Source organism: Alosa sapidissima, chromosome 11 (assembly GCF_018492685.1).
Source record: "Alosa sapidissima isolate fAloSap1 chromosome 11, fAloSap1.pri, whole genome shotgun sequence".
Taxonomy (NCBI): Eukaryota; Metazoa; Chordata; class Actinopteri; order Clupeiformes; family Clupeidae; genus Alosa; species Alosa sapidissima.
The window spans coordinates 18,193,076-18,218,429 of NC_055967.1; the positions used below are offsets into that span (position 1 = coordinate 18,193,076).

Genomic DNA, 25,354 nt, shown 5'->3' on the forward strand with positions numbered 1-25,354 from the left:
ACCAGACCATCTGTCACAAGCCTTCTCATCTTTCTCCAAATGTCGAGCCAATCAGAATCCCGCCCTCAGGAGTTTGCTATTAGAGGAAGAGAACCTGGTGCTTAGCCATATTGATTTTGGAGGGTGTATAGAAAATGTGTTTTACTGGATTGGATCAAGCAATTTTAACCAAGTCATTTTAGATTGTTCAGCCTATGCTTCAACACTTTCAGACAGACTTCATGAAGATGTGAATCAAAACGTCCACATCCGAACTCTTCATCTGGGAACTGTGTCTCTCTTCTGTCTCCAAATATCCATGCCCCAACCCCCACTGGGATTACACTAATCCTGGAACTCGGCAGTATTTTTAGCTCTAGTCTGGTGGACACACACTGTGTGTCTCATGTTAGGACACACACAGTGATCTGCTGCTTGCGCACCGAGTGATGCTCTGGCAGTGATTACTCTGGTCTGGCCTTTGTCGTCCCCGGACATTTGCCAGTTACCTGTTAGCAGAGACTAGTAGTGGGTCAGTGGACTTGCAGTGACAACTTGTGATGACAGATGCAGCTACCAAGAGTGAGTAGCATACAGACAGAAGACAAAACAGATTGCTGATTATTTACCTTCAGTAAATGGAAGACCAGGTGAGCTAAAGACACAAGCTCCTGAGCCCATCTTCTACTCTATCTCTAACTAACATGGATAAAATTGGCACACTGGAGAAATAACGACAGTTATGTACCTAAAGCTGTCTAGTTAGCCAGAGAGATTAAATCAATAAACTGTTTCAATAAACATGCTGACTTTTTATTGGATGAAATGGCATAGGCAGTGGAGTCTATGGAAGAGTGATAACTTCACTGGGCAATCAAGTGCTTGCACCCAAACAATTAGTTGGACATCTTAAGTCCTGCCTGGCCTCAGTAACTCTCTCTCTCTCTCTCTCTCTCGTGCGCGTGTTCTTTTTCTCTCTCTCGGTCATTCAAATAAACAGACACATACAACACAAGAGTATTTTACACATTTAAAAATGTTTTCAAAAGGCACAGAATAAGTCCACTCCCCTCATCCTGCTCCAGTGTTAACGCTAAAGTGGCCTACATGATAGACAGCTACACCCACAGAATAATTAGAACAAAAACAGCTAAATCTAACATAATATTTCAATAATCAGTATTACTAATTTAAAATTAAACACTTACTATTCAATAGTATTACATATTTCAGTGAGCTATTTTTATGAATCATAATAATGCATTACACATACAGTATATTATGATCTGTTGTTAAGATGCAGTGACAAACTGTTAAACTACAGTGATGATACAGAATACTCAATAGTACACCAACATTATGAAAGCACTCTTTAAATATATGGGCCATGTATTTACATATAAAATCATATAGTGTTTAATTTGTGATTCACTTAAAAAGTAGCACTGTAGTTTTGACTGTAAAAATTCAAGATTTTCAGTTACAGAGAGTTACAAAGTCTTCCTCTAGATGGCAGCAGAGTACCAGCAGCTGAAGAGGCCCAGCAGTGTAGTGAATGGGACCAAGTGTCAATACTCTCCTTCTGGTCCAACAGTCCCTCCTTTATCTCTTGTTGTTTATATAGCTGTGTGCTAATATCTGAAATATTTGGCCATGATAGAAAATTAGTGAAAATGCCCTTAAACGTCTATGCAACCTTGTGGTGCAAAAAACGGAACCAATCATCTTAAGGAGATTCCATTTCATTTCTGTGTTTGCTTTACCTGTAGTAGTTTGGTTTGAATGGCCCGTTCTTGTTCAGGCTCAGGTACTTGGCCTGGTCATCCGTCAGCTCGGTAAGGTGTGCATCAAATGTTTGCAGGTGAAGACTGGCCACATACTCATCTGAAAACAATACACTGACTCAAAACATTGACACTAGATCATCACTGCCCTTAGCCTGACGTATAGCCAGACTCAATTCTATTCAGACTGGGATTACACTAATCAATTCTCAATTCTATTCAGAATTTGAGTCTGGTGTCAGTCCATACAGATTTGATTATGGGGCGTGTTTCAACAAATACAGGGGAAATAATGACTCTGCACACAACTGGATAGACCTGACCTAACCAATCAGAGCAACAACATATAAATCCTGTAGGGAGAACAGCCAAAAAACATCTTTCTTCTTGACAAATGTCTTAATCACTGCTTTAGTGATAAAGTGATAAAAGTTATTGTACAGTCAATATGTTGTACAACAGACTTGATCGGTGAATCTAAACATCTAGTTTCTCTAGTGATAGCCTTTTTGTTGTAAACAAAATCAACTCAAGCGTGCTCAGGTGGCTTGAATGACAGGGCACCAATCGCTCATCTGTCCATCATTGTATGTAACCCATCTAGACGATTTAATTGGCACAAACCGCTCTGGTTTGGGCATATAGAGGCCAGTCCAGTCCAGACCAAATTTCCCAAACTCAAATTTTGTGGGTGGGGGAAACTCGGGCTGGCTCCAAGGCTAGACTGCCCTATACAAATAGAAAACCCACTTCCAGTCACATATGAAGACACAACTGAAATTCTAATGTGTAAATAGCGGCCACTGGCCTTACCCATTTTCTTTGGAAGTAAATAGACGTCTTGCTTGTAGCGTCCCTCTGGTGCATTATAGAGCTCTATCAAGGCCAACGCCTGCAGAGCAGAGGAAGACATCAAATGCTGACCTCCCTGGACATGCTCATCTGAGTGTGCCCACACTAATGCAAGGATGCCGCAGGGAGAATTTTTAATTTACTTCAGTCTCCTCTACTACTGTATAAAGAGCTGTACATGAAGACTTTAGAGACACAGTGTAACTTGAAACACATTGTTGATGGGGCAAATACTGATTTGGTGTCAGTAGTCATATACAGTTGTTCTACCTGAGTGGTGGCTGTGATGGAGAGGACAAAGGTGGGAACTGTGGAACAGCTCAGGTTCAGCAGATGACCCTGCAAATAACGGTTAAAATTACAGACCACAGACAACACGTGATTCAAATAATACACTGATTATTGTCACTGTGTAAATGTCTACACTGATGTTATGTGAACTGGGAAATATGGGTAAATATCTAATAACTGTAAATATATGTTGGACCTCAGCCAGAAGAATGATCCTTTTGCCATCTGGCCAGATGATATGATCCACCTGTGACCTCACACGTTCCCACGTCAGCTCTGGCGTCCGCAGGCTAGCCTGGGGGGACACAACCAATCAACCTAGTGATTCTCTCTCTCTCTCTCTGTCTCTCTCTCTTTCTCTCTACTTCTGTCCAGATCTTTCGTAATAGAACTGGGCAAGCACTCTTGAACTTATGTTATTTTATGTAACAAGTCAACACGCGTCATATTTCTGTATTTGGGTCAATGACGTCACATGCAGATTTCTGTGTCCGAGTCCCTTACTTTGGTTTAAAATCATTTTAAATGATTTATAACAAGAAAAAACTCGCACACCATTATTTGCCGTTTGCCGTGCTACCAATTGAGGTGATGTACAAACGTTTCGGTCCTCAGACCTTGATCAGTGCAAAATGAAATAAAACTCTTTATTGTATTGGAAAATTGAATGGATGAACTTGCTAGTCAAAAGGTTATATAGGTGTTCAAGAAGATACCTGTATAATTTGAAATTAGTAGCAAAAGTCAAGTGGCGCAACCGCATCGTCAGGTGGTACAACCGGGTAAAATACTAATTTAAACCAAGAAATAGTGGATAAATGGTTGAAAAATGTGCTGTATCTAATTATTATATTAAACAATATACTTTTATAATTTGTAAGTATTTATTCACATTTTAAATGTAAAGTTGGATGTTGGAAAACCAAAATATCCACACTCTACAATAAAGTATTCATAAGTTATTTTTTTTACCAAGGTCAACTACAATAAAATAATGTGTTAAGGACGGTAGACACTCTCAGGTATACTTACCAAAAATATTTTTTTTTTTACTTTTGGTTGCACCACCAGGCATTTTTGGGGGTGGTAAAATTGCAAATACAGTCTAAAAATTTATTAAAACCCCTGTAACTTCAAACTAATGCATTCTGTCCATTTTGAAAGATTATTTTGAAAACATGTTTTTAAAAGCCTTATTTGTCAATGAACTATTTACATAGTACAACAAAGTTTGTGCCAAAGTGGTCTACAAATTCACAAACAAAAATAATCTATGGCACAAATGACCGGTTCTCCCAGTTGTTCTGTGAGTGCCAGAGTTCACAGTATTTTATTCTTTTTTTTGTCACTCACCACATCTATCTCTGTGTTGGAATGTCCCATGTTGCAGACCATGCAGCCATTTTTCATGCGGTCCAAATGTTCCCTCCTCACAACATTCTTATTGCCTACAGACCAAACAAAGGGAGCCATTCTCATCAATTTCAACAGAAATTTCAGAAATTCTCATCTCCCATCCATCTCCAGAAAATGGCTACCAAGAAATTACAAAGCTAAGCAGTAAGCAGTTCAAATACAGGCATTAAAAAGGAACAAAATGGACCATAAGAGCAGCATTTCATTTACATGCCTGTACATGTGATGACAATGTCTACATTTCGGATGACCTCACTCAGCTTGACCAGTCGGAAGCCATCCATGCTGGGAAGAGAGATCATATGATAAGTCAGTAAAACGTGTAAGGCTCAACTGCTGTAGGGAAGTTCTACTCTGTAGCTCTACAATAATAAAGCTATTGTGCAGTACCATGCCTGCAGAGCGCAGATCGGGTCGATCTCTGTTACATACACAATGGCACCCAGGGCCTTCAGAGCAGCAGAGCATCCCTTACCAACCTACAGAGTACCACATACAACATACAGAGACAGATATTACCAACCTACAGAGTTCCACATACAACATACAGAGACAGATATTACCAACCTACAGAGTTTCACATACAACATACAGAGACAGATATTACCAGCCTACAGAGTACCACATACAACATACAGAGACAGATATTACCAGCCTACAGAGTACCACATACAACATACAGAGACAGATATTACCAACCTACAGAGTTCCACATACAACATACAGAGACAGATATTACCAGCCTACAGAGTACCACATACAACATACAGAGAAGAGAGACAGATAAAGAAAGAGAAGGACAGCTTGATCCATGGACACAAATGACATATAAACCAATACATATTCAGACCGATAATAGTAATAGTAGGGAGGGTACAGAGCAGGAGAATTAATGTGCATGCGTCTGCATTTACCTCTCCGTATCCACATATCATCACCTGCTTGCCACCAAACATCACATCAGTGGTTCTCTTCAGACTGTTCGTGGAGTTTGAAAGAGGTAAGTAGATTAGTGTGGGAAAGTACTTTTCTAAATGTGTGTCTGGAGATCATAAGGGAAGCGAACTGACCCATCTAGAATGGACTCTCTGCAGCAGTAGAGGTTGTCAAACTTCTGCTTGGTCACAGAGTCATTCACATTCATGGCTGGCACACACAGCTTTCCTGCTTTAGACAGTTGGTACAGTCTAAGAAGACATGAGTTAGTATACATGTAGCAGGAGTTAATTTGCACTATATGAAAACATCTGTAAGTTATCCATACATCCACACAGTTGAAAGGGAGTAAGAAGTGACATTATTTTCAGATACGAGACAGGACAAATGAAAAATACAGAATAAGTTGATAGACCCAATCAAACCTGTGAACTCCAGTGACACTCTCCTCCACGATGCCCTTAATCTTGTTGAAGACATGGGGGTACTTCTTATAAATGCAATGTGTAAGATCGCCCCCATCATCAAGGATCTACAAACAGCATTATGAACAGAAGACAAGACATGTAATTGAACAGATTTTGAACATTAATTACTGAAATAGATGTTAATGACCAGAGGATACATGAGAAATCAAGTAGTGTTAGATGTTAAGGCATCATTATTAACAGAGAAATGAGCCAACATAACATATCTTGCCATGTTTGGTTGCCAGCCCTCAAGGTTCACACAGCGATCAATGCACCACCAGAAGTCATCCTCTGATTCCCCTTTCCAGGCAAACACTGAAAATCCTTTCATGTCAAACAGAAAGCAGAATATCATTTTGCAGGGAAGACTGACGAAACAAGCTCAGCATTTGAAACAAAAACAGCCACACAGAACCGGAGCAAAATGGAAAAGAGACAGAAAGAAATGTTGAAATGTTGGTAACAAGAAGAGTCATGGAATTAATGTAAGGCATGTGTGTTTGTGTGTGTGTGTGTGTGTGCATGTATGAGCGTGTGTGTGTGTACATGCGTGCGTGTATGAGCGTGTGTGTGCTGTGCGTGTATAAGCGTGTGTGAGTGAGTGCATGTATGAGCGTGTGTGCGTGTATGAGTGTGTATGTGTGTGTGCATGTATGAGCGTGTGTGTGTGTGTGTGTGTGTGTGTGTGTGTGTGTGTGTGTGTGTGTGTGTGTGTGTGTGTGTGTGTGTGTGTGTTTTCCCTTACCAGCCTCTGCTAAAGCCGCGGCCACAGCGTTCTGGGTGGAGTAGATGTTACAGGCAGCCCACCTGCACTGAGCACCAAGCACAGCCAGAGTCTCTATCAACACCTGAAGAGATGAGCACAACACTCAGGAGACACCTTTATCCACACCGACTTACATTACAAGTACATACAGTGTGAACAACATGGGTTCTCCGTGGGAATTGAACTCATGAACTGTCGGGGTCAACTAGTTGACTTGAAGCACCACATGAGCCGAGTGTATGTCTGTGTGAACGCACGTGTGTGTCCATGTGAGTTTTGGAGAAGACCACTCCACCTACCGCGGTCTGAGCAGTGATGTGTGTGCAGCCCACTATCTTGGCTCCACTTAAAGGTTTTTCCCCTTGAGCTCTCTTCCTTAGTGCAACAAGGGCTAACATCTCTGCACAGAGAAAACCAGAGTGTTTAATTAAGGTGCCACTTTCAAAATACCAACACAAGGGTGTTTTCTTGTTTTTGTCTGACATACCCTGTTCTGCAATTTCAATCTCTCTGCGCCCAAAGTCGGCCTGCTTGAGGTTTTTGATGCAGAAGTCACTGCTGCCTTTGGAGTTTTTCTGCACTTTGTCGCGAGGTGTGCCCTCATCTTCTGAACTGTCCGACTCTGAGGGAGCTAAAGAACAACATGAACTCTTTCAGTCTTTCACAAAATAATGCGCTCAGGGTGCAAACACAAACACATTTTGTCTGAGAAGCACTTTGGCATACTACAAAAAGGAGATCAAGACTAACTGACTCCTTTGAAGGCTTTACAACTTGCCCCGCAAACAAATCCATTAAGCTTTTTGTTACAGTTCTCCTGGCCTGAGTGAACTCACACTGGGATGCCAGTCTCGTCTCTGTGTGGGTTGGTGCAGTACCTGAGCTGAAACTGTCCGTGGATGACTGCGAGATGGAGCGGGAGAAGGACCGGCGTCCGATCTTCCCGGGGCGCTTGTTGAACTCGGCCTGCTTCTGCTCTGTGAGCTGTATTTGCTGTGCAAATAAACCAGACAGTAATTTGACCAGGCTCAATGGGCTCTACTCTCAGTCTCTTACAGAAATAATAATACTATGTGCCAGGATGGGGACTTTGCACATCAGTTAGAGGCAACAGTATGGAGAATCTGATTCTGTGATATTCTTGAAATGCAGTTAACTTATTTCTCCCTAAGATATCTCACTATAGTTCTAGGACATTAAGCCCACATCAGCTCTCAAGTTAATTAAACCAGCAGGGACTGCTGCATCACACCTGGCTGAGCAGGCTGACTCAGGTGTCAGTGGAAATAAGGGGCTGTGTTGGGGAACAGCACCAATTTGGCCATTCAAAGAGACTTGTTCAGATTGTACAGTCAGGTATTTTCAGCTAGGTCTATGCATAGTAGATAGTGAGGTGACTGGTTGAAATTATGAATACATTATTATTAACGAGCTACATCTGCATCCGTTTTAAAAATAATAAACAGAATAATGTTGCTCAAAACAATTCCAAAAAAGATCAGTATACACAAGCACTATCGTATCAGTAAGTACTAATAAGTTGCACTTGCACCACTGCATGTCATATTTACTTGTATCAATTGAACCATTATAACAGAAAATAATACATTCTCAAAAAGTATAAAGATTTCCTTGTTAGATGACCACAATTGAAGATACATATAGTTACACTGTCAATGGTATGTTCACAGCCAAAACAACATCCTCTCATATAGGTTACATCATGGAAAATCTCTACGCAGTATTCTACTGGCACCAAACAATCTGGCCACTCGACACATCACTCGAACACGCCATAGGAGATTAAAACCGCGGTGACCAACAAACTCACCATCCACTGGGGTAACTGGAAAGCCAGGTTAGAGCCGGAGGAGTCCCACTTGGCCATATCTGCCACCACTACAGCTCAATTCTCCCCTTGTCTCGGAGAAGCACTTTTAAAAACACTGCAAAGCCCTCCCTCACTCGCCCCCGCCACCCTGCCCCTCCGTGCCGCTTCAAACCCCATGGTTTTCTCTTCCACGCCAGCTCTCTCATCTTGCATGGCTGATCCCTTGGAGTCAGACATTAGCAAAAGAGCATGGCGAGCTACCCAGGAGCTTAATCAGATTTAATAACCCAGGGCCCTGCTAGGCTGAATTCCTGGCTTTTGGCAAGCCATTGCCATGGCGCGGCATTCTTGCGTAATACAAACTAGCCTCTCTCTGTACGGCCAGTCAAAACATTGTGCATGTTCACTTAACTGCCCGCTGACTGACCACGCGCAACACACACAAGCATGAACTCAAATCATGGCACACATTAACTTGTTGTAACCTCTGTAAGTATTGCAAGGGGCGAGCACAGGCTCTGCATGTCAGAGGGGAAATTCAATGAGCCGCATTCATTTGACACCATGTGCGAGAGGGAAAGATCCGAGGGTTAGTCAGTCTAAATGTGAGTGGGTATCACATTGCTGTCACCCACACTGAGCCACAGCACAGGTCCCACAGACAAACAAACGCAGCATAACAGGCCTTCATAAGCAGAAAGATTTAAAAAAAGAGGTCAACACTTATCTTGTTATCTTTTCTGAAAAACAGAAAAGGACCTTCAGACAAAGGTGGAAAGGTTAAACACCTACTGTGCTTACAGACATTCAGATATTTGATGCCTCTGAAATAAGTTTGTTGTTACAAAGGTTGACACTAGAGTTCCACAGCATACAAAGCTTGTTTTAACAGCCATGGAAGACAAGTATCCGAGTGAAGCAAGCTGTAACCTTAGTAACAGGAATTCTTTGAGTACATTGAAGCAGCTCCTTCTTAAATGGGGTTCAACCGTATCAAGATATCTTTATACGGCTCTGGTTCAACCTGTGCAAGTAATTGCTTAGAAAGTGGTCGGCATATTCACAGTATGCAGTGTGGTTACATCACATCATTCATTTCATTATAATTGTAAAACCAAAAGGCCACCCATCATTTAACCTCTAAAAACTGAATTAAGATAACTTGCAAGTGGTCAGCTTTAACAAATGAGGGTGGACATATTGCAAGTGGTCAGCTTTAACAAATGAGGGTGGACATATTGCATGTCATCAACATGACAGAGCATCAACTCACATAAACACATTGGGGCCTTCAGCCACTAGGCAAATATAAGCTTGCACAAAGTTAACAAGGTCTGCCACAGAGGTGAGCCTATCACATGGTGACAGATCAGCACACTAATAGGATCTTATGGAGTTGCAGTCATAACTGAAAAGTTTAAAACCGTGTTATTAAGCCGACAAAAATTCTCGGAAATGATTCATCACAGGTCTTCGTAAGACCTGTCATATGATAATGATTATCGTGACTAACTTGGGGAAGTCAGTGTAGCATGGTGTAAACGGCAAGCCATGCAAGAGTCCTCCTTTCCTCTCGTCTGTTGTCACACCATAGACTACTTAAACACTCACACAGAGAGGGGGGGGGGGTTGAGGTGAGGGAGAGAGAGAGAGAGAGAGAAAGAGGGTTGAGGTGAGGGAAAGAGATAGAGAGAGAGAGAGGGGTAAAAGGATGAGAACAGAATAAACAGGAGATATTACACCCCTTTCCAATTACTTCAATTTACTGAGATCACTTGAGCCTCATAAGTATAAATCCATGTCCTTCCAACAGTTCAGCAATTCAAGACAGCCTTACGCTGTTATGCTTTGACTTTGAAAAAATAAACATGTCCCCCTTGAGGCAATCATTATTTCAAATTCGTGGTTAGTTAAAGTAGTGAGTGGACTTCTGAAATCGATCTTCTAATATAATTATGACCGCCACTAGCGAAGCGGTCATATAGGGATTTTCAAAGTTTTTTTTTTTTTTTTTTCTGGTTTTGTTTTGTTTGTTTGTATTTTTATGGTATGTTGGTCTCAAGGGCCCACATCAACCAAGCCCATAATCACTCATTTGTGATTTGCACCACCCCCCCCCCCTGGTAAAAAATGAAAATGCAATATCATTCTGCTTTAATCGCCCCTCTCTTCAGTTAAGATGTTCAGAACTGCACCAAATTTTGGTATGATTTTGGTGTATGATTAACCTGTGTTCTCTGGGGGTATGCCAAGTGTCGTAGAATTTCATCAATGGAGGGGTCTAAAAAAATGAAGTTATGTGTACATTTAGTGACTGTACACTCATTGGCCTGTAGATGGTGGTGCACACACATACACTTGCACGTATACTATTGGCAATTAGGCCGATACATAATTACAAATTCAGTAGGATTAAAGGAAAACTAAATATTCATCATCATTTGGCTGCATTTCCAGTATTGGCGTTACGTAGTCGTTTGTCCACCAGATGGGCGCATCGTTGCAGTTAACAACAATTTTGTTGGAAGTTAATCTAAAGTGGGTTGGAAAATTGCTGGTGATCTACAAATGCAAAATTAGAATTCACAAAGGCAATTTTCAGTTTTACAAATGCCATTTCATTTACAAATACACATCTACAATTGTGAAAACCAATTTACAAGTTACAAATATGAATTTTTTATTTGTGGATGTCAAAACACGAATGCAAGTCAAGAAATATTTGTGGATGTCGCCATCTACTGGATTGCGATTTCTGTGTGCCGGTGAATTAAATTAGGCCTATTTACGTGTGGATTTGTGTGACTTTCATGTGAAGAACGTCTCAAAAACACGTAACTTTGGAAAGCGAAGAATGCGTGTGCTGGTGATCCACAAATGCAGAATCACATTTCACAAATGAAATTTTCGATTTTACAAATGGCATTTTATTTATAAATGCACATCTATATTTGTAAAAAATCAATATACGAGTTACAAATATGATTTTTTTATTTGTAGATATCAAAACACACATGCAAATCAAGAAATACTTGTGGATCCCCCCTCTGCGCATATACAAATATTATTGAGACAAATTTAGCTCCATACTAAACAGATTGGCTTCATATCAAAGAGTATATTCGGAGCCCGTCTATAATGTCTTATTAGAAATTCTCTTTGATTGGGGTTGCAAAATTATAACTTAATTAAGAGTGACGTGGTAGCTCAATTTATACATGGATTTCTATGGAACCTCACGAAAACATACGTGCGCAACCAAGAGGCAGAAAGCACCATAGAACAGCATAGAGCAATGCAAAAGAGAAAAGAATAACATGACTTTTTGTGCTTAAAACTGCACCAATTCGAAATCACGATGGTTAGAGAATGTTAAATATGTTCGATGCATGTCTTCGCCAAAAATGACAAAATACGATGTTATATTAATAATCCAAATGAACGTCAAACTTTGAAATATAGTCTGAAATGAGATGTTATTATTAGTGCTGTCAGTTAAACGCGTTATTAACGGCGTTAACGGAAACCTATTTTAACGGCGTCAATTTTTTTATCGCGAGATTAACGTTCATTTTGATGTAACAAACTGTAGTTTTTTCACATGCTGTTGCAACAACTAGTAACGTTAGAACAACTACAACACCACACCGATCTAGCCAGACCGGAAACTAAATACGCACTGAGGAATGGAATGGAACAGAACGTTGTATGTGCTGCATACACGCCCCCTTTTATGGGGAAGATGACTGATATAATGGAAATCTATGCTGCATCAAAGTGGAGAGCGAAACGTGCTTATAGTAAACTTACTAAATCTTGAAACAAACATGAATAAAAGGCACAAAATAAGGTTGGTGTAAGAGTTATCTGTGTGTTTATGGGATTAATGTGACCATGTTCCTATGTTTTGCTCTCTCCAGTTTACTAACAGGAGTGTCACGAATGTATCGATAGGCACAGTCAAACTGCCCGTGGCTGACTAATTATTTAATAATTACACCAGCATCGCACTTTGCAGCCGTGTATTCACGATTCAGTTATATTTGCCCATAAAATCCATTGTTCATCCAGTGTTTGCCTGTTAAAACTTCGGCATTGATGTGTGTGGCAAGTGACAGTGCACCATAGACTGTAGGCCTATAAAATGGCAATGCACTCATGTTGAAAAGTTCCTTATTTTCAACTGAACTCAAAGGTAATGAATATAGTATGAATATAATATTTTCTGTTTGTTATGCCCTTTATAATGTGTGTAGGCCTACATTTTGTGCATGCACTTCTGCAGTAGCATTTATTTCAGTGCAGTGTTGCCTCAGGTCTGCTGCACATCTTTTGAAATTTGATTTGAAATAATCAAATAGACCTAATAGAACTTACTTTGCTTTCATTTGAATCCCAATCAAGATAAACAATAATTGCTTTATTGTTAATATGGGCTCCTGGAAAGTTCAGAAATGCAGAATAATAGAATTTTAATCATATGATAAAATATGTGATTAATCGTGATTAACTATAGGAATTCAGCGATTAATCATGATTAAAAATTTTAATCGTTTGACAGCACTAGTTATTATCATTGAGACAACAGGGGTATACAAAAAAAATCCGATTGTAGCTTACAGCAGCCGACTATTTAGGTTAAGTTTATAACGTTGTGGACGCCCACCAAACGTCTTCTGCCTCACGGCTGCGCGCGCATCTAGTTTTGTTGGTAAACGGGAAACCAGTGTATACTGCGATTGCAAAAAGGGTAGCGGAGCCGTAATGTTAACGTTAGCTATTCCCATCCGCTTTTTAGACTAACGTTATAGGTTAACTTCTAGCTAGCAGTAATGTTGACGAAATAGTTGAATTATTCATTCCATTTCCGAAAGGGTGATTCAGTGGTGTCATTCATGATTATAAACAGTAATACTGTACACACATTTATGTTTATCTGCTATTATTTAATATGAGAACACGTTTATTTTATCACCCTTTGCAAGCATATAATAATAGCCTAGTGGACGGCAAAAAGACGAATCAAATGAATGGGTTGTAATGGGACATCCACGGCTAGGAGATTATAGTGAGATTTAACCGTAGTAATGCCCTTCCAGGACTGCAAGCGCTTAGGCAAAGTCTATGGCAAGATCTGAATGTAAATGGATAAACCCGTTCAAGCGTTTTCTTTATTTCCTATTTCTTTCAATTCTTTAACTTAAGACATGTAAGAATTAAGCCTACTTATTCGCTGGGCAACGTACAAACTGACGAGTTTCATTAGCCCTAGCACTATGAGCTAGGATAGCTATGGCAGCTAGTTATTATTTCATGTTCTGATATGATATGCTTAACGTTTTGACTATGTTACAGCTGATAAAAGCATGACAAATAAAGTAACCAAATCGCTTTGCAATATTTTAGTCCAGAAACACTCATGGGTGCTCATTTACAGTAATGTTACGACCCATCTGCCCTTGCTGTTACCTCCAGTTTTAATAACTAGATCTGTGGTTTAGCACCAAAATCTGGGTGGTCAGTGGGGAACGCTGATTGGTTGTGTTGATTGGCTCTTCAGAAAGGCAGTAAAATTAGAGTCAAAAGTCCGTAAGCATTGCAAATCAGTTTCACAAGCTCGTACTTTCAATGTTGCGCAGGAAATCATCGCGTAGCGTCACGTAGGAGATTCACACACGTACAAAGTATTTGTGCAGGTACAGATTTTTTCCACACGTGTACAAAATATTTTTACAGATCCTCATTTCTCCCCCATATATGTACAAAACATTTCTACAAATACACATTTCTTTCACACATGTACAAAATATTTCTACAGGTACGAAATGTCTTTGCACATAGAGAACTTCTTTTGCACAGCTGCAAAACTTTATGTGAACATCTTTACACAAGCTCTCAATATTAAAGACCTATTTTGACTCCATAGCATCAGTCCACCAGTGAGTATTACTATTCTGTACTACTATTCTGCAGCAGAGCACACCACAGAAATGGTCAAAGTTCAAGTGTTGAGAATGCGCTGCATGGTACTGTAAGTGACAAGCACACTCATCCACATTATATGCTATGTATGGGGTTATGGCAGTGTAGGCTAAGTAAGTAAGTTACAGCAGCTATAGCATAACTTAGTGCATTATGATATTATAGCATTAAACAATAAATGTACAACCTAAACGGTCTCGTTTTGTATCTTTAAATACTTTACCAAAAAAGCCCATTTTAAACAGTATCCTGTGTTGCAGGAACACAGCACTTCCATGTAAAGCGAGTGATACTGCTGAGGGAGTGGTACCTTGATGTTGAGGGACTGCACTGCCTCGGTCTGCCCCTTCACCTTGCCTACATGGACCAAGTTGTAGACCTTCTTCATGGTTTTGGCAGTAAATTCTGAGAATCCAACTCTCAGGCATAAAAAACAAAGCAAGCTGAAATATGTTGCAGATGGTATAGGTCTTGTAGGAAATTATGTATTTTTTCACCTACAGATGAACAGCACCTTTGAGTCAGAAGCATTTAAATGAGCTTCAGTAGGTTGAGGAGTGTAGAGGACACTCTGTGATCTTTAAGGTGACGTATTCAAGGACAATGATTAAGCCGTTGCAACGGATTCACGCCTTTGTAATAGCTGACTTTGACTGAAATTGGATACTTCGTCCTGTCTAGTCGATGTGATGATTACCTCCACGGATATAAAGCATTGTGGATATGAAAAGAAACCACAATTCCATATTTAAATAATGAAACAAAAACTCATTACAATATCGCATTACAGTACTACACCTATAGCATCGCATTGATATGCATTAGATGTTATATTTGAGTTATGTTGTGTTGGTCTCAATGAGAAAATAATAAAATGTCCCAATTATTTGCCTCGATAGCTGTTCCCACGGCAATACAAACAAAGGTTTTAATTAGAGGGTACACATATGTATTTTTTTCAAGAACACAGGTAGGGAAAAGGTAGGCTACTTTACAAGTCCCATGGGAACACAGGTGATGTGGTGAAGGCCCACCTGCAGGTGTGAGTAGTGGAAACTCACTGGATTCTAACAATGACTCATTGTGCCTGGCGTGAGATGCAGACACACGCTCACAAGCGCACACACACACACACAGAGAGTGAGAGAGAAACACAGACACACACAAAAACCATCTTGATCTGTGCACTTCCAGATCCAGAGGGAAGGAAGCATTTAATATGAGCAAGTTAAAAGTCCAAACAAGTTTCCTATGATGAGGCATGATGCAATGGTTTACTATCTAGGCCTACTTGAAGGTGCTATTTATTCTATTAGTATCAGTTCCATCGATTGTGATGGGAAACGTGAACTCACTGGCTAACAAGACTGACGAACTGGCTGCCCTGGTAAGAAACCAGAGATTATACAGGGAATGTAGTTTGCTATGCTTTACGGAGACGTGGCTAACAAGCCATATCCCCACTTCTAACGCTGAGCTGCCCGGCTTCAGTGTAGCTCGTTTGGACAGAGACCGTAAACTTTCTGGCAAAAAGAAGGGTGGTGGACTGGTGCTGTACATAAACAATGGACCCCGGACATGTTACAGTAAAGGAAACTGTATCCTGCAAGGATGTGGAGTTATTAGCGGTTAGGGCTCTTACAGAGTCAACGCATCGCTACGCATACGCGCCCACAAGGCTACACATCACTACGCTTCGGCAGCCATTATGCATCGATGCGTAGCAAAATGTGTCATCCCAGTTTTTGATACGCAACGCACCGACGCATGCAATACTATGCGTTGTCGGTGGGGGCGACACTGCAAGTATTGTACATTATGTCAAGTATATGTTATATTTACAGAAGAAGGTTTAAATACAATGGCCAGCGAAGAGGAAAAATTATGCAAGCTTATCATTCTTTTACGGTCTATGGAGCTCCGCATTGTAGGTTACATGCTATTCATTGTGTATAACATGATTGTCACTTGGAGGAGACTTCAGACTTGTAGATAACTTATGTTAGTATAGTTAGCTAACCGCTGCTAACGTGCTAGCATCGTCACGTCAGAAAAGCATGGGGCTGTGCACAGTTGTGTACATGTATTCACCATAAATTAATAAAATTGAAGTGGCTCTGCAATGTAGGCTGTTTCAGTTTATTTACAGTAGCCTAAGCCTACCATGTTCCTTACATGACATGACCCAGTGTTCTTGTAACATGCAGTCAATCTACCACAGCAAATCACACTCACCTCCCGTTTAAGTTTGTCACCCAACAAAGCTAGATATTATTTTTTATACACGTGTCTCCATGTCATACTGGAATCTTGGATGGATGATTCTAAATTAAATCTGATCCGTGGGTCTCCAAAAGAGCCTCTTATGCCACTTTTAGACAGCCTGAATATCACTCGGAATGTCAGTCACAAGTGACCGCTACCCCCTGTTGCGTGAGCGATGTATTGCATTTCACCTATCGGCCGCGTTGCTTGCGTCCACCGTGTAGACTATGAAAGGGCTCGCGTCGCTAGCGTTGCTTGCTCGCGTTGACTCTGTAAGAGCCCTTACGGCTCCTACACACAGTTGTGTTCCGTCAACGCATGCCAGTGGGTGTTCCCGACGGTAGCTATGCAAATGACTTGAAGTATAACCGTAATTTGATTGGTTGGTGCTGTCAGTCGATTGGCTTGATTGGCTGGTGCCGTCTGTCGGTGCAGCAACAGCTGAACTTCTCAACGCGAGCGGCGGGAGAAACGTGACGCAACGGACCCACAATTCAGTTCGGCAGCGGATGACGTGAGCCCATGTAAAGTGAATGGGATGCGTCTCCAGCAACGCAACGCACGCAGCTGTGTGTAGGAGCCGTTAGTCTCCGTCCGTACTACATGCCGAGGGAGTTCTCGCCATAGGTTCTCGCACGTCTGTGTTTACGTTCCACCTCGAGCTCTCCCGGATACAGCATGTGACGTCATACACTCCACAATCGCAAGGCTTCAAACCCAACACAGTGATGCCTTTTTTGTGATCTCTGGCGACTTCAATCACATAACACTGGATTCCACACTCACAAATTTCTACCAGTTTGTTGACTGCCCTACAGGGAAAAACAGGACAATAGACCTCATGTATGCAAACGTGAGGGATGCATACAGTGCAAACCCCCTTCCCCCACTGGAAAAGTCAGACCACAACCTCGTTCATCTCCAGCCAATGTACAAGCCCAAAGTACAGAGGCTACCAGTTGCCACACGCACCTTCAGAAAGTGGACACCTGAAGCGGATGAGGCTCTGAGGCTCACTCTGCTTTGAGTGCACTGACTGGAGTGTGTTACCTAGCGTTCATGGGCTTCGGAAAAACCTTTTTCCCAGTGAAACATCATTCCGCGTCGTTCACGTCACGTAATGTGTGAGTCAGAGCTCGGAAACTGGGGCTAGATTTTGCCAGGGGGGCAGGCGAATTCCCGGAAGTAGAAGAATCAATGGAGGCTGGAGGGACCACTTCTCTGCTAACCCCCATAGAAGCCCATTCATTTTAGGATTTTTTTGAAATGCCATAACTTCATATAGCATATATCCTGTGCCGACATTGTAGCTTCTGTATTATCTACATAAACAATAGAAGGCAAAACAGGCTCAGCTACCTCGTATGTAACGTTGAGGTTCCCGTAAGAAGTATAGTTAGCGAGTTCGGTTGTAGGGAAGCTAACGCACCGTAGGGAGATAACCGTATTGTTTGGATAAGAAGCTCAGTCCAGCCAGCACGGAAACTCATGAACAAAGCTATGTAGCCTACAATACCATTGTATGTTAAGGTAAAGCATTGGATAGAGGCAAGTAAACCTAATGAAAAACGGCACTAACGATAATCATTTGAGGTTTTCGATGGATTGACCGTAGGTCAGAAAAGTGTTAAGAAGATTACCTTCTAGTGCTAGGTAGCAGTGCTAGGCTATAACCAAAGATCCTTAATATATATATCATATGCTTTATCAACCGTCTCTGCTATAACTTTTTTGTTTGTTTAACCATGACTGTTTTTGAAGATGATCATGTGTGGTAGTTTCAACATTAAAGGAGAATTCCGGTGTGATATTGACCTAAAGTGTATTGAAACATGATACCGAGCTTTTTCAATAGTGGTGCTTCGGCATCGGGCTAGCCATGCAAATAAATCACTGTTTTACACCCATTTACGAGGCTCAATGTATCTCCACACTTCATTGGTAGACTTCCGAGGGCCCTGACATTTAAAACGAGACATTGAGAACTTTGAAAAAGCACTGGTAGTTTACTTACAAGACGATTTATACAGACAGTATCTTCACGAAGTTTAGCCAATTTTAAGAGAAAATAGATTAACGTGGCAAATGTCAATATTTTTCCCTCAACCGGCCCAGAAGTGAAGCGGCCCACCAGGAAATCTCCCGATTACCCACTCCGGGCCTGGTGCAAACTCAATCATCTCCAACTCAACACTTCAAAGACCAAAGAGATGGTGGTGGTGGATTTCCGCAGGTCTAAGCTACCAGTCTCCATTGATGGGGTCAATGTCGAGGTGGTAAGCACCTACAAGTACCTGGGTCTCCACCTGGACAATAAACTGGACTGGTCAGCCAACACTGACGCACTCTACAAGAAAGGGCAGAGCAGGCTGTACTTTCTGAGGAGGCTGCGCTCCTTCAATGTGTGCAGCAAGCTCCTCAGGATGTTCTACCAGTCTGTTGTTGCCAGCGTCCTCTTCTATGCAGTGGTATGTTGGGGAGGAAGCACAAAGGATGCGGGGCGACTTGACAGGCTGGTAAGGTAAGCTGGCTCTGTAGTGGGAGCTGAACTGGAGTGCATCACTTCAATATCTGACAAAAGGACCCTGAACAAACTGATCAACATCTTGGACAATGAGTGTCATCCACTCCACAACACTATTGTTAAGCAGAAGAGCCTGATCAGCTGGAGACTTCGCTCACTGCCTTGCACAACAGACAGACTGAGGAAGTCATTCGTCCCCAGGGCCATTGAACTGTTCACTTAAGGGAAGAGGAGAAATAGACTTCTCCGCATAGTCTGTCTGCCTCTTCACCACCTCCATGTCTTGAACTGTCTGTCCACTAGCCACTTTTTACCACTGTCTTCTGCCTCACTGTTTGCGTGCTATATTAGCACATATGCACAACCCCTCCCTCCATGCCACAGCCGAACTGTGACCACACTTATACCTTCCTTAATATATATATATATATATATATATATATATATATATATAGATAGATAGATAGACTTTATTCTTGCACTGTTGCACTGTTTGACTTACTCATTTGCACCATCACCATGACACTCATTCACACAGAGCACCTTACCTTACCTTACCTTATGCACAGAGAATCACAGGCTCAGTCCCTGCCTCAGTCATTGCAAGCGCATCTTGATTGATTAATCACGCACTATGTGAATACTGTTGTTTTAGAATTGATTTAGATTAAGTGTTATTTAGTATAATTTGTATTTTAGTATATATTTATCTTCTACTGTCCTTATTGCTTAGTTGTGTTTTTTTATATTATATACTTTTAATTACTTTCTGCTGTTAGTGAATGTGTGTGTGTGTGTTGTCTGTATGCTACTGTGACCTTGAATTTCCCCTGGGGATCAATAAAGTATTTATCTATCTATCTATCTATCTATCTATCTAACTCAGAAAAACATGATTTCATACATATGCATACAAGTGCATACATATTTTACAGTATATCAACCAGTTTTCTTAATTCAAATCTTTGGTTCATACAGTAGGTCATAGGTATTTCACACAATCTAACATGCATTACAGTTTTTAACAAGCCAGATTACAAACATATTTTTAACCAAATATGCACTGTTCATTCTAAACAATTAATAATTCATGTAAACTTCTATACTACTACTTCTCACAAACCAATACAACCACTTTGAGTGCCATTTCACTGCTGCATCTCTAATAAAATGGAAATATAATAAAATGGAGGATATTCATACCAATGGCCAAATGTGCCCCCCCCAAATCAGTTCTTGTGGTAAAATCACGTCACATCAGTGACAACTGATGCTTTAGGCTATTTATCATATCACTTAGCACTCATTTTAACCTGGTGAGCATCTTAGATTTCTAGGATGGCAGCCGTGACGAATCATGATCTGATCGAGACGTTGCTGACTGACACCTGCAATAGTTGCACAATTGTTTGCGCTGAACTACCACTGTGGCAATATCACCGAAGCCTGACTAGTTTTTCTTGATAGGCTACAGCTGACACAAGTGGGTCAGACACAAGCGCTATTATTTTTTAAAGGCCAACTTACATTTTCTACATCCTTCTTCACTGCTTCCTTGACATTTGCAGAATCCTTTTTCACTGAGAAATTAGCAGAGTCCTTTTTCTTGCCGACTAAGACAATGTTGACTGAACGTCTACTTGCCGCAGCCTCAAGCATTTTCAGAATGTAAGTAGATGTCAGAGCACCCTCGCTTGAGTCGCAGTCGTTTATGTTCTCCAATATTGAGCCATATTCTGTTGATTGAACCATTTGATTGACGTCCCTTTCTACATTTGTTGCTTCCGCTGCCATACTTGTAAAGTATAGCTTACACAATGACTGCAGGTCTTTCGTGGGCATCTGATTGTGTTAAGTGCTTCAAATGTCCTGGTCGTTTTCGCTTCATAGCAGCAAGTGGGTTTGGTCAATACTGTATTAATGCAGGTAGCTATTACAAATGAGGGTTCCAGAAACTGCCTGCCAGGCAAATCATCTGATCGTCGTGGTATCATGAAGCATGTAGGCCCATCCTCAATGTTTACTATCAGCACTAGTGCCATGTTTGGCAGAGATTCTATCTGGACTTTCCTGAGGTCATGCACTGTTTTGCATTGCGGTCTCTGTTGTGTCAACTCATTCTGTATCCCCTGCAGGGATGCATGTACACAGAATGGGTAGCCGAGTTGTAGAAGGCAGTCTAGCCTGTAAGGAATTCACCTGGTCACTGCTCATTCAGTACTTCTTATTCCACCCTAAGGTGGTTGGTGGTTCAGGTGCCTATTTAAAGGTCTAAACTCTGGTGGCTTATAATAACCACACTCTGTTTTGGTCACATGGGCAGGTGTTGCTACTGTATGTCTGTCCTTTTGTCCTAATGGTGTGCCACCAATGAGTCCTGTAAGACATATACTGTATTTTGAATAGTTGAGGATTATGCTGTTGATGCATTACACCAGCAATGTTGGCGCTGGTCCAAGGTCTAAACTCTGGTGGTTTATAATAACCACACTCTGTTTTGGTCACATGGGCAGGTGCTGCTACGTCTGTCCTTTTGTCCTAATGGTGTGCCACCAATGAGTCCTGTAAGACATATACTGTATTTTGAATAGTTGAGGATTATGCTGTTTATGCATTACACCAGCAATGTTGGCGCTGGTCCAAGTTCTTTGGAGGACAGCCATCGGACAGTGAGTATTTGACAGGCCTGGAACATCAAGTATGCTGTTAATATCAAACGACCTTTCTGTTGTGTCCTTACTTTACTACACCTCAACATGATGCCATGATACTGTAGATTTCTTGACAGACCACCCACCCTGCATGATTCCAAGCTGAGTAAATCAACTATACCAACCAAGAAATCAAGCTCTCAATTTTTATTCCATTTGAACAGTTACTTAAACTAATCAAGTCAGATTACTGCACTTGTTTCCAATAACCATCTAACCTTCTGTCTTATACAGTATTTGTCTTTTTGTTAAATGTAGTAATATGTAACCTGTTTGTTGTGTCTGGACTTGTCATTATTCTATACCATTCTGTTTGTCCTACCTTGTCATTATGGTACAGTATACATTTCTGTTGTTGTTCTTATTGTTTATTATACGGCTCTTCACAATGCAAGTAGAATGCTCCATTGACTTGAATGGGATTTCCGAAAGTTCTAGCGGTCATTATTTCTTGGGAAAGGACCTCTGAAAACAAGAATGACCGCTGTCAATGGCAACGGAGTTTGTGCTTGGAACTTCATTCAAAAGTGAAAGCAGACGGTTGATCAGCTGTGTTCTAAAGAATGTTTGATTCAAGTTCAGCGTGTGTTGCGAACTATTTGTTTCTCAGCAAAAGCCACGACAAAACGGTAACAAATAAGTGTAAAGAGACATATCATGGAGTTTATTTTTTCGTTTTGGCAAGTAGTCGTATAATAAGCGGGATAATGTATAGAACGCCGGTCATCATGGGAAAATAAGTCCCTTCAGGGCGAAACAAGAAACAAGTCCGGTTCGCCCTATCGGGACTTATTTTCCCCATAATGACCGGCGTTCTATACATTATCCCTTACATATTTGCTGTCCCAGGGCTCCCTTAAAAAAGAGATTTAAGATCTCAATGGGACTCACCTGGTAAAATAAAGGAAAAATTAATAAAATGAAATACAATAAAAAGGCCAATAGGGGGCACTTTTTTACATTTTTCCACAATGGATTTTTTTTTTGGGGGGGGGGGGGGGGGGGGGAGGGGTGGGGGGCATTGGAAAAGGTGTGAGGTTTCCATGTCTGTGAAACCAAACAGCAATTCAATATTGGGCAATAGGGGGCCATCATTTTCCATGATGGATTTGTACATGAGGGTTGTCAAATGAGATGCAGGGAGGTCTAGTGTTTCTGTGTTTTGTAAATTTCCATGGCATGTGGTTGTGAAATAGGAGGCAGGAATTAGTAGGTTAGGCTAAATTACTAATTTCATAATTAGTAAATTAGTAAATATTACAGTTGTAATATTACATGAATACACAATTTCTATGTTTTTAAGAAAAAGGCATGTAATGATGTCTGACGAATGCTTCAGCATCAATTAGGAAATGCAGAGCTATGGCATGCTCTGAGGAAATGCGGTCAACATTGCCATCTAATGGCGACAAAAAATCAAATGCACTTTTTAAGGTGGAGTCCAAATTTAAAAAGGAACACGCAACATTTTGGGAGATTAGCTTATTCCCCACCCAATCAAACTCCCCAGGCCACCCAAACCCCCCTAATCTCCCATTACCATCCCCACCCCAACACCCACTCAAACTCCCCAGGATCCCCTGTATACCCATCCCCACCCCAACACTCTGCTTCAGAACTCTATGAGGACCTCTGCTGGTGAAAGTTAAGGATAGCATTGTGTCACAAAGTGTTTCAGACATTAGCCATGAATGTCTTTGAGTCGAAGATGAATAAATGTTGAGCATGAATTAATGGATAAATAAATAATGTCATAAATAGGCCTAACTAAGCCTATTTTGTACCCTGCATAAATACAAATGTAATTGCCTTCTCTACAAAAACAATAAAGGTAGTAATATAGCTGCAAGCAGCAATGAGGGGGCCAAGCAGATAGGCCGGAGTAACCATGGCAACGAAATGCTGTTAGCTCAATGCTGCAATCAGACGTAGACGTTTCACGTCTAGCACGTCAAAAGTTACAAGGCAAAATGCATTTTTGCTAATTGCAGTGACCCTAGAGGTCAAAGGTCACAAAATTTCTTCGGCATTCACCTGATGGGGTCATGAGTCCATGTACCAAGTTTGGTTTTGATACATGCAACGATTGCTGAGATATGAGCTCACTTCCTGTTTGGCGGCTTCGCCACAAATTTCGATTGGATGTGACGGGCGAACGCTTCTATCAATTGTTACAGAAATAAATGAAGTGACAAGGCATGGTCTGAAGATGGTCTGTGCCAATTTTGGTGAAGATCAGATGAAATTTGTGACCTGTGCAAAATTGTTGGTGTTTTTGATCAAATCAAATATGGCGGCCGAATAAATTATATTGATGTGACAAGTTGCCCTCAGTTGACCTAAGGACCTTTCACAGTATTACTAGACACCACTAGTACAATTTAATTCTAAGCACAGCAGCAGCTACAGGCCAAAAGGCATGTTTGTGAATTACAGCGCCCCCTAGAGGTCAAAGGTCACCAATTTCTTGAGGGTCCTCCTGATGGGGTCATGAGTCAATGTACCAAGTTTGGTTTTGATACATGCAAGGGTTGCTGAGATATGAGCTCACTTCCTGTTTGGCGGCTTTGCCGCAAATTTTGATTGGCTTTTACGGGCGAACGGTAATACTTCCGAAGACAAAAAGTGATAACTTTTGTGAGGCTTGGTCTGAAGATGATCTGTGTCAAATTTGGTGGGAATCAGAGAAAGTATGTGAGCCCTGATACATTTTAAGTGTTTTTGATGAAATCCAAAATGGCGGAAAATGACGTCATAGGGTGCGTTGAACTCGGCTTGGTCCAAGGATTCCAACAATACCTGACTTTTGAAAATCGGACCAACAGGTCAAAAGTTACGTGCATGAACGTTACGTGCATAGAAACACAATGAGGTCCTCGCAGCTTCGCTGCTTGGCCCCCAATTTTGGCTGTGAACATTTCTTGTAAACAAATACATCAATTTAGAAGGGAGATGAATAAAGAATGGGCATGCACATTGCACACACATTTCTGTGATTATATTGAGTACGTAGCCTAGACAAATTGTAATCTGGGTTGTGTTGTAACAGTACGATTCAGTCCTGCACACGCCTGGACTCGAACCCGCGAAACAGACGCACCTTAGAACGGGAGTCGAGCGTGCTGATAATTGAGCTAAAAGCCCGGGCTATAAGCTTTCGTGTCAGCAGCACTATTGAGTCTGTTGGCTCTCCTTCTTCAACAACCCACAACGGCGCTCCCCGTGTCGCACAACTTTAATGCTTTGAATTCAATTTCGAAGCGGTCACGTGGGTGTGTGTGAAACGAAGCTTCGGACGTACTATACTACTTAAACAGCACCGACAGTCAAAAAATCCAGTGGAAACTAGATGGCAGAAGTGTGTAGGCCAATCTGCCCACCAGCTTTTTCTACTTTGTCACCTACAGAGTTTGACAGGTACGATCTTTCAAAACACCATGTTATTTCCCATAGACATTTGACGACCGAAGGTTGGATGGATACGGAAGTTACGGAGGCGGGACTTATTCTGGAGAGGTCTATGGTTGGCAGCCTGGCGAGAGGGGGG

The 25,354-nt window shown here is 41.3% G+C and overlaps 1 protein-coding gene across 3 annotated transcripts; it reads right to left on the reverse strand.

Moving 5' to 3' along the window:
• Positions 1 to 999: 999 nt before the first annotated feature.
• LOC121723978 (S-adenosylhomocysteine hydrolase-like protein 1) lies at positions 1,000 to 21,024 on the reverse strand. 3 transcript variants are annotated; one of them, XM_042110254.1, is made up of 17 exons: positions 20,624 to 21,024; positions 7,373 to 7,487; positions 6,982 to 7,125; positions 6,794 to 6,894; positions 6,474 to 6,576; positions 5,958 to 6,052; positions 5,684 to 5,790; positions 5,393 to 5,509; positions 5,237 to 5,300; positions 4,713 to 4,801; positions 4,537 to 4,607; positions 4,260 to 4,354; positions 3,103 to 3,201; positions 2,886 to 2,954; positions 2,577 to 2,655; positions 1,743 to 1,863; positions 1,000 to 1,617 (listed from the first exon to the last, which is right to left on the reverse strand). In XM_042110254.1, the coding sequence occupies exons 1-17, from the start codon at positions 20,936 to 20,938 to the stop codon at positions 1,611 to 1,613; spliced, it is 1,791 nt and encodes a 596-aa protein (XP_041966188.1). In that variant the 5' UTR covers positions 20,939 to 21,024; the 3' UTR covers positions 1,000 to 1,610. The 3 variants fall into 3 exon arrangements, with proteins under 3 accessions (XP_041966188.1, XP_041966190.1, XP_041966189.1); XM_042110256.1 differs by lacking the exon at positions 20,624 to 21,024 and adding an exon at positions 8,326 to 8,400; XM_042110255.1 differs by lacking the exon at positions 1,000 to 1,617 and having other exon boundaries at positions 1,739 to 1,863.
• Positions 21,025 to 25,354: the final 4,330 nt, after the last annotated feature.

Coding starts and splice junctions, on each gene's coding strand:
- LOC121723978 (XM_042110254.1), bottom strand. CDS start 20,938: ATGCCCACGAAAGACCTGCAGTCATTGTGTAAGCTATACTTTACAAGT. Junction 6,577..6,793: donor ACATCACTGCTCAGACCGCG/GTAGGTGGAGTG, acceptor TCATCTCTTCAG/GTGTTGATAGAGACTCTGGC. Junction 5,510..5,683: donor AGTGTCACTGGAGTTCACAG/GTTTGATTGGGT, acceptor ATGTCTTCTTAG/ACTGTACCAACTGTCTAAAG.